The sequence below is a fragment of the Lutra lutra genome, chromosome X (assembly GCF_902655055.1).
Source record: "Lutra lutra chromosome X, mLutLut1.2, whole genome shotgun sequence".
Taxonomy (NCBI): domain Eukaryota; kingdom Metazoa; phylum Chordata; class Mammalia; order Carnivora; family Mustelidae; genus Lutra; species Lutra lutra.
In genome coordinates this window covers 3921471-3930099 of record NC_062296.1, presented here as the reverse complement: position 1 = coordinate 3930099, position 8629 = coordinate 3921471, and the positions used below count along the sequence as shown (strand labels likewise).

At 52.9% G+C, this 8629-nt stretch overlaps 1 protein-coding gene across 1 annotated transcript; it reads left to right on the top strand.

Annotated features, from left to right (window-relative positions):
* The first annotated feature begins 2415 nt into the window (after window positions 1–2415).
* Window positions 2416–8010, top strand: GPR50 (G protein-coupled receptor 50). Its single transcript, XM_047715979.1, has 2 exons — window positions 2416–2667; window positions 5612–8010. The coding sequence occupies exons 1-2, from the start codon at window positions 2481–2483 to the stop codon at window positions 7306–7308; spliced, it is 1884 nt and encodes a 627-aa protein (XP_047571935.1). The 5' UTR covers window positions 2416–2480; the 3' UTR covers window positions 7309–8010.
* The last annotated feature ends 619 nt before the right edge of the window (window positions 8011–8629 follow it).

Sequence of the window (8629 nt, the reverse complement as noted above, 5' to 3'; positions counted from 1 at the left end):
AATTTAACCAGATGCAGAACACCTTCCATTATTAAAATAGGTACCTCTTTCACTTGTCCAGTACAGAAAAATCCAAGTCCTAGGAGGTCATGGTCAAGCAGTGTCCAAACTGGGGCAGGGGCTGGGGACCAGGCATCAGCTCACCCTCTCTCCTGCTTACTCCTCAGTTCCAGGCTAGCCCAGGCCACAGCCGCTGGGAATTCTCATTACCCGGGGCCTCCATCAGCTCTGGGGCCACCTCATTTCAGAAGTACAGTGCACTAGGATGTAACAATGCCTGAAATCAGTTTGCTGACTCTCTTTCAGGATTGGTGTGGGAGTCTGGGTGCAGGGGAGACGCCAGTGTCTTCAGTCGCTAGATGCATGTTCATTTAAATTCATTCAAATTTTTGTTTACGTGAATTAAAAACGGCTTCCTGCCATAAGTAAAAGGATCCAAACCATCAAGGAAGCAGCGTGATCTGCCCGATGTGGACAAACTCTTCCACGATGTGAATCGCTTTCTCGGCCACTAGCCTCTTTTCAGGGCTCGCTTTCGTCTGGGGAGGAGAGCAGAGCCGGCTCTCGGGCTGTCTTTAGGGAGAAATCCTGGCTAGGTCCAGCCGGGAGAGCGAGCGCGCAGCCCGGGTGGAGCAGTGAGATAATGAATGTGAAAAGGCTCCAGGCGGGAGATTGTTATTCGTGCGGATTGCCTTCTCAGTAGCGAGCACGGGGAGGGGGGTGGGATGCATCTTCTAACAAGGGGATTCATTCCTACTTTGAGTTTTCCAGCTAGAGAAAGTGCGTGCAATCTCGCTTTCAGCCATGTATTTCTTTCCGTTAAAGGTCTCTAAATGTTGAGGTTCCTCACGCAATGCACCCCCAGTCCCCACCCCCTGTGTCCGACCCTCTCCCCGCGGGGCAGGAGGGCTGCTGTATCCAGACGGTGGCGCTCCCAGACAGTGCACTCCCCCACCCACCCGCAACAAGAAGGCTAGTCTGGGACAAGTTTCAAAGTGTTTGCTGATATTCTCAACAAGAGCCGTAACTTTGAGTACCGGGTAGAATCCATTCCCACGACCAAGGTTGTGGAGAGAGCGAGGACAGAATCTTGCCCTTTTAGTTCAGCTCCCGCCTTTCGGATTTCCCGTGGCCCGCGCGCTTCACGAACCTGGGCGCACCACAGGGAACCGTGACGCCTCCGGAGGGAGATTTACCGGGCTAGGGGCGGACCGACCGAATGAGGTGGAAATGAGAACCCTGACAGGGGGTAGACGGAGATGAGTTGTACGCCTGGGACGGGAACGGAGGCGCTGGTCTCCCGCTGTCTTCTTGGCCGTGGTGCCCGGCACCTCCGCGCCGGTTCCGCTGCTGCAACGCAGCTCCCCGGGGCTGCTCGACAACCCAGTTCTACCCAGTAGAGTGTGCGGAGCAACTCCAGAGGGGACAAGAGCCGAAACCGTCGCCCAGGGTTTCTTAGAGGAGCGGCGGCCCCAAAAAAAGGGCTCTCTTGCCCCCCTTTACTTTTCCCCAAACCAAAATCTGAGCTCCTGAAGCCAGGGTGCTAGGCAGCGGGGAAGGGGATCAGATCCGGCTCTCGACTGCCCCAAAGATTGGGACAAATAGCCACCAGCTATCTCCCCTCGCACCCACATTGCAGACTCACTCCCAGCTCCCAGAGTCAGGTGCAGGGGACATCTCCCTCGGTAGAGCGTAAGTCCGGGATCGACTGAACCGTCACTCGTTGCTGCCGCTAAGAGAGCCAACCGGCTCCTGGCAGGCAGTGGAGGAGAGACAAGTTTCCTAGAGACTGGTCACACAGACTGAGGATGGAAGCTCTGGGAAGCTGTCCCCTGGTCCCTCACGAGATGCAGAAGGTTCTGAAGGGGCAAGACCTGGAGTGGAATGAACCTTTCAGGGGGACCGTAGGGGAGCATATTTCTAAGGTTCAAGGGCCACTGGCTCCCCCTCACACTCTGTTGGGGGCTACAGACTGGCGTGGGTTGTAACTGGACCCCAAGAGGGACCCCCTGCCCCTGCCCCTACCCTGCGTTTTACATCGCTTTGCTGGTTGTTTGCATTGGAAAGGGAGGGAGAAGAACTTGCTAGAAACGGATGCGCAGTGGCCGGGGGCGGGGAGGTGGATTCTGAGCTTGTCACGATGCAAGGTACCTAGGGGATGGGGAGGGGTGGCTAGAGGGGAAGCACAAACAAGGCAGTCGGAAGCAAGACGACACCTCGATGTGGATTTGTCCAAAAAGAGTTGGAGACCAAAGCGGGGGCGTTCAGGGAGCTCTGATTGGTCGGGGGGGAGGGATTTGGGGTGGGGCTAGCCGCCTCTTGAGGCTTTAAAAGCTCATCGGAGAGGGGCGGGATGCTGTCATTTGCTCTCTGGTTCTCGGAGGGGAAGCAGCTTTCCAGAAGCTCCAGGCTCCGGGTGACAGAGCAGGTGTTCCTGCTGGGAGACCGGCTGGGAGATCCTAACGGTCTCCAGCAGCAACATGGGGCCTACCCGGGCAGTTCCCACCCCATATGGCTGCATTGGCTGTAAGCTGCCGCAGCCAGACTACCCACCAGCTCTAATCATCTTTATGTTCTGCGCAATGGTTATCACCATCGTCGTGGACCTGATCGGCAACTCCATGGTCATCCTAGCTGTGACAAAGAACAAGAAGCTTCGAAATTCTGGTAAGCCACCTTTCCTTCTTCCTACCCAGCATTCAGCCACTTGCCACCCCTAGGGCATGAGTTCTGGCTCCTGAAATAGGGAACCCTTGGACAGTGCCCTCACAGTGAACTTCCCTACCCCCAAATTCCTTGCGAACCTGTGCGGTGATGTTATGCGGAGGCCCCCTTAATTTAGAGCTTCTCAAGGCTGAGGGAGCTCAGGAAATAAGCTTTTGGCTTCCAAGTGCAAAGCCCGGGTTCCCGCGGAGCGCGGCAGACCGCCGAGTCCTGCCCCATCCGAGACCTGATGCAGAGGGAGCCGGCACCCGAGCCGAGAGTGCGGCCACCGTCTGGGGACAGTACGCCTAGATGGACGCCGCAGAGGTGACAGCGCCCAGGCGGTGCGGGTCGAAGGGAGCCGCGGGCTTGCGACCCGCTCCGGAAAGTTAAGTTCGCTGCGGGTGCCGCGGGTGCCGCGGCTGCGGTGGCGCTTACAGGAGCGCAGCGCAGCGGCCGCGCCCTAAAGCCAGCTGAGCCCCCGCTGCTGCGACCCTGGGGCTCCCGGGCGGCTCCAGGGCGGCTCCCAGGCAGCGGAGCATAGACCCTAGTCTGAGTGTGGAGCAGGGTGGTGGTCTGAGTCCCCCGGAGCCGAGCTCCGTCAGCCCGTCCCAGGGCGCAAGGCGGAGAGAGCAGAGCGGCGGTCTGGGCGCAGCAGGCGGTGGCAGCGACGGCAGCGGCGGCGGAGATCGCGAAATCCGTAAGCCGGGTATTGGGGGTCCCAGAGCGGGGTGGACGAGACCCCGGAGCTTGGCGTCCGGCGGGGATGGGGGTGGAAGACGGCAGAACAGGGCGAGGATGGCGGGTGGGTCGCGGAAGAGCTCAGAGTGGGTGGCGGGAGACGCGGAGAGACTGCAAAGTGCGGGGAGCTGGGACGGGCTGAGGAGCTGGGACCGGGAGCGAGGCGAGCGAGAATCCCCTCGCTATCAGCCAGTGTGGAGGGGAGGGGCCAGCTGCGATCCCGGCTGGGGCAGGCGCGGGAGGCGGCTGGGCTCGGGGACCTGTGCCGGGGGTGGGGGTGGCGGACCCTGCAAAGCGGTAAGTCCCTTGTGCACGTTGGCCGGGAGAGGGCCGAGAAGGGGAGGGGAGGGGAAAGGGGGCCCGAATTCCGCTCTAGGGTCCCAGGAGGGAGGGGGCGGCGCCCGGGATCTCTGCTGCTGGGGTCTCAGTCGGCTGGGGCCGGGTTGGGGGTAGAGTGGGGAGAGGAGGCGGGGGGAGACGGTCGTGTACCCGCAGGACGCGGCGGGCGGGGCTCTGGGGAGAGGAGTCAGCCAGTCTCTGGGGGATTACTTTTTGGGGATGAGGAATCACAACTACCATACAAGTTTCAAAATGCACTGACGGGCGCACAGTCATGAAAAGTTTTCTTTTAAACTCTGGTGGGCGTGTCTGATTTCTTTTTGGTCCCCTGGAGACGTGGGGCCGCACACTTGGACCTCACCTTCGCTCCAGCAGTGCGGTCCCCAAGGAACCACGGAGCCCCAGGGACCACCTGCGAAGCCCATTTTCTTTCTTTAGTTTTCTTCTTCCTTTTCCTTTTTTCCTTCTCCTTTCTTTTCTTCTATAATTCAAATAAAGGTTTTTATGGTTGTGGTTTTGTTTTTAAGGCTTTCTCCACTGTCTTTTCCACTTTTCTTCTCTCAATTCATTTCTTTGAGAGAAAACCCTAGAAAGAACCTCCTGGTAGAAAACGCTGAGGCCGCGCCTTGGCAGCGTTGGCAGGAGGGCAGAGGGAACCATTCCTTTGCCGTTTTAAAAAGTGTTCATTTTCTCCTAGTTCAAGAGAAAGCGCAATATTTTGCCAAATCAATGCTAATTAGCATCGAGGCGTTTCCAAAAAAAAAAAAAAAAAAAAAAAAGAGGGTTCTGTGCCTGCACTTGGCCTCTTCCTCCTTTTTTTGGAAAGGTTTTGCAAAAACGTTCCTACCACTGCCCTACAAAACGGGAGTGGCGGCCGAGCCCCCCCCCCACCCCGCCTTTACTTTCCTGTGTAGCCACAGGCTCCAGTAAAGTTCAGCGCCGGGCCAGGAGCTCCTACACAGGGAGCTGAACATGTGGGTGCGCGATTCTGCGCTGGACCCGCTGGAAGCCGGCACCTCTGCTAATCCTTGCAAGGATTTTCCTGATTGTTTTTCGCCCTACGCACTGTTTTTGGTTTCATACTAAATTTTCCAGGGTCTCCCCCCCACCCTTCCCCTCAGTTTTCACTCTTAGCCTACCTCGGAAATGGTAAGTACTTACTGGGCTTTTTCATAGATTATTGTCTGATGCCGTTTTCTTAAGAAGACGAGGGCCTCTAGTGCCCTTTCTCAGATTGTTCTCTTAGACGTGTTAGCGTTGTAAACGCAATGCTGGCCTAGAGGAGGCAGAAGGCTTATTTGTTTTTTTCGGGGTGTGTGTGGGGGCATTGGTGGTTAGGCTCCCTGACATTCCTTCAGTCTCTTCCCTTCCCCCCACACCTCTAGCCTACTTCCGACCCACAGCTTTATCAAGATCGCCTGTACACCCCTCCCCCTTCTCTCCCTAGCCCCCTGTAGGGAAAAAAGTTTGCATTTTGTTTTTGCTCAAAATGGTGGCAGCCTGTTCCTGCTGAGTATGAAGGGCTCTGCAAAGGGCTTAGGTGCTTACTGCTTTCTGACAGAAGATCGCTTTTTTCTCAAAGCAGACATGACATTGTTTGAAAGGAAAAAGTTGCACGAAAGACAGGTCCCCCAAACCTAGTTGTGCATCAGAATAATGCTTGCATATGAAAATAAAAACACAAGAATATTTCCCTAAAATAATTCTAGAATTCTAAATTGTCACCACTTCAGCTGGTCTTTTCCTCAGTTTCAATTTATAGATTTCCATACTTAACCATTTATTTTTCTCTGTTTTTCTCCCCTTTCTTCCCATGTATATTTTTCAGGCAACATCTTCGTCGTTAGCCTCTCTGTGGCCGACTTGTTGGTAGCCATCTACCCCTACCCTCTGATGCTGCATGCCATGGCTATTGGGGGCTGGGATCTGAGCCAGTTGCAATGCCAGATGGTTGGATTCATCACAGGGCTGAGCGTGGTCGGTTCTATCTTCAACATCGTGGCCATTGCCATCAACCGTTATTGCTACATCTGTCACAGCCTCCAGTACGAGCGGATCTTCAGTGTGCGCAATACCTGCATCTTCCTGGTCATCACCTGGATCATGACCGTCCTGGCTGTCCTGCCCAACATGTATATCGGCACCATTGAGTATGATCCTCGTACCTACACCTGCATCTTCAACTATCTGAACAACCCTGTCTTTGCTGTGACCATCGTCTGCATCCACTTCGTCCTCCCTCTGCTCATCGTGGGTTTCTGCTACGTGAGGATCTGGACCAAAGTGCTGGCAGCCCGTAACCCGGCTGGGCAGAATCCTGACAACCAGCTTGCTGAGGTTCGCAATTTTCTAACCATGTTTGTGATCTTCCTCCTCTTTGCAGTGTGCTGGTGTCCTATCAACGTGCTCACTGTCTTGGTGGCTGTCAGTCCGAAGGAGATGGCAGGCAAGATCCCCAACTGGCTTTACCTTGCAGCCTACTTCATAGCCTACTTCAACAGCTGCCTCAATGCTGTGATCTACGGGCTCCTCAATGAGAATTTCCGAAGAGAATACTGGACCATCTTCCATGCTATGAGGCACCCTATCCTGTTCCTCTCTGGCCTCATCACTGATATTCGTGAGACTCGGGAGGCCCGTGCCCTGGCCCGTGCCCGTGCCCGCGCCCGAGACCAAGCCCGTGAACAAGCCCATGAACAAGATCGTGCCTGTGCCAGTCCTGCTGTAGAGGAAATGCCTATGAGTGCCCGGAATGTTCCACTACCCGGTGATGCTGCAGCTGGCCAACCTGAACGTGCCTCTGGCCATCCCAAACAGGCTTCTGGACATTCCAGGTCTGCCTCTGCCTACCGCAAGTCTGTCTCTGGCCACCATAAATCTGTCTTTAGTCACTCTAAGCCGGCTTCTGGTCACTCCAAGTCTGCATCTGGTCACCCCAAGTCTGCCACTGTCTATCCTAAGCCTGCCTCTGTCCACTTTAAGGCTGACTCTGTCCATTTCAAGCCTGCCTCTGTCCATTTCAAGGCTGACTCTGTCCATTTCAAGTCTGCCTCCAGCCACCCTAAACCTGTCACTGGCCACCATGTTCCTGCCAGCAGCCACTCCCAGGCTGCCTTCAGCCCTGCCACCAGCCACCCTAGACCCACAGCTGGCTACATCAAGCCTGCTACCACCCCCCTTGAGTCCACCACTGCTGATAATACTGAGCCTGCTACCACCAGCCAACTCCAACCAGTGATCACCAGCCACCCTGAGTCTCCCGCTGCTGACCACCCTGAGCTTACTGCCTCATGTCACCCTGAGACCACCGCTACCGGCCACTTCGAGTGTGACATCACTGACCTCCCTGAGCCTGTCTGCAGCCCTGCCAGTGGTTCCCCCGAGTCTGCTGCCAGTCTACTGGAGCTTGCAGTCGCCGCTGCTGCCAACCTTCCTGACCCCACTGTGACCACCACTACCACCAATGATTACCATAAGATTGTGGTTATTGATGTTGAAGTTGATTCTGATGAAATGGCTGTGTGAAATTGCTCTTAGGGGTGGCCAAGTAGTGATCCACTTTCACGTTTATCTAGCATATGTAATTCAAAGTGAGATAACTTACGGCACCTATACACAGACACACAGACATGGACTCACAGACATAGTGTAAGCTACATCCACCTTGTAGGCATACTTCTTCACGTAACATACTCTGAAAAAGTGTGTGTGTGTGTGTGTGTGTGTGTGTGCATGCGCGTGCACATGTGCACACTTGCTATTTTAGAGATCATATTTCCCCTAAGTTTGACATCTGTTATTCTGAGCCTCCCTTTCTTCCTGTAGTTGACCTTGAGCCAACAGTGATCCTTGAAATTTTAGACCTTGATTTTTCCTCACTCCCGTGTCCCCCTTTCTCCCTTCCCCTCATTTCCTTCTCCTTTTTCCTGCTTTCTTCTCTCATCCCCCCAGGGTTGGGGGAGGAGCGCTTCTGTAAGTAAATGTGACTGCAAAGCTTTATGTTTTAAAGTGTGTGATTCTATATTGTACTTTTAATGGCAGTCAGAAAGGTAGTTTTGATAAAGTGCAAGTACTTGAAACAGTTTCTTTTGTAAATTTCAGCAACAAGATATGACCCATATCTAAAGAACACAATTTGATAAGCTCTTATTAAAGTGCATTTTTATGCCTATGAGTTCAAATGGCAAAAGGGAAGATATGGCCAAACTGAATTATTTTTAATTTATGAAAATTCAAATATTGGTGCTGATTTTTATAGTCCAACATGAATGCAAATGATGAGATGTTTTTACCTTGTAGTCACTTACCTTTTTAAGCATTCGCCAGAATTTTCTTTCATTTAGTTCCAGAGAAACAAATCCATTCATAAACTAGTTTCTTCTCCTAAAATCTAAATTTGTAGTCACTAGGATCAATTGTAGTCATGTAGTTAATATTATAATTCAATCCTACTCTTTACCTCAGAGATTTTTTTAGACAACCTGGTATTTCTACATAATCAATTTTTACATTTTCCTTTTTCATTCAGAAGGAAATTCAAGGTAATAGGGGAGGGAGGCAGGAGGAAAAGATGCCACACCAGCCAGTCCCATTACCTTTGGCTGAGGTTCTGTCATCCACAACATTAAGTTGTACATGTCTTGTATCAGCACACCCGACAGCCCAGGAAATGACTTTTGTCTAGAAGTGAAGAAAAAATTGTTTAATACAAATTTCAACTATTGATTCAAACTAACACATAAAGTTAAGTTTATAAAAGCTTGTAAGGATAAGTGGAAATGTATTATACTGCCTTAATTTGATTCTGTACTTGTGGTAGCAATTAAATAAAAGTGTTTTTGTGGCT

What these genes read in the sequence shown, in the direction of transcription:
- GPR50 (XM_047715979.1), top strand. Translation starts at nt 2,481, where the DNA reads ATGGGGCCTACCCGGGCAGTTCCCACCCCATATGGCTGCATTGGCTGT. An exon ending in CAAGAAGCTTCGAAATTCTG is followed by an intron (nt 2,668 to 5,611) that starts GTAAGCCACCTT and finishes TATATTTTTCAG; the next exon opens with GCAACATCTTCGTCGTTAGC.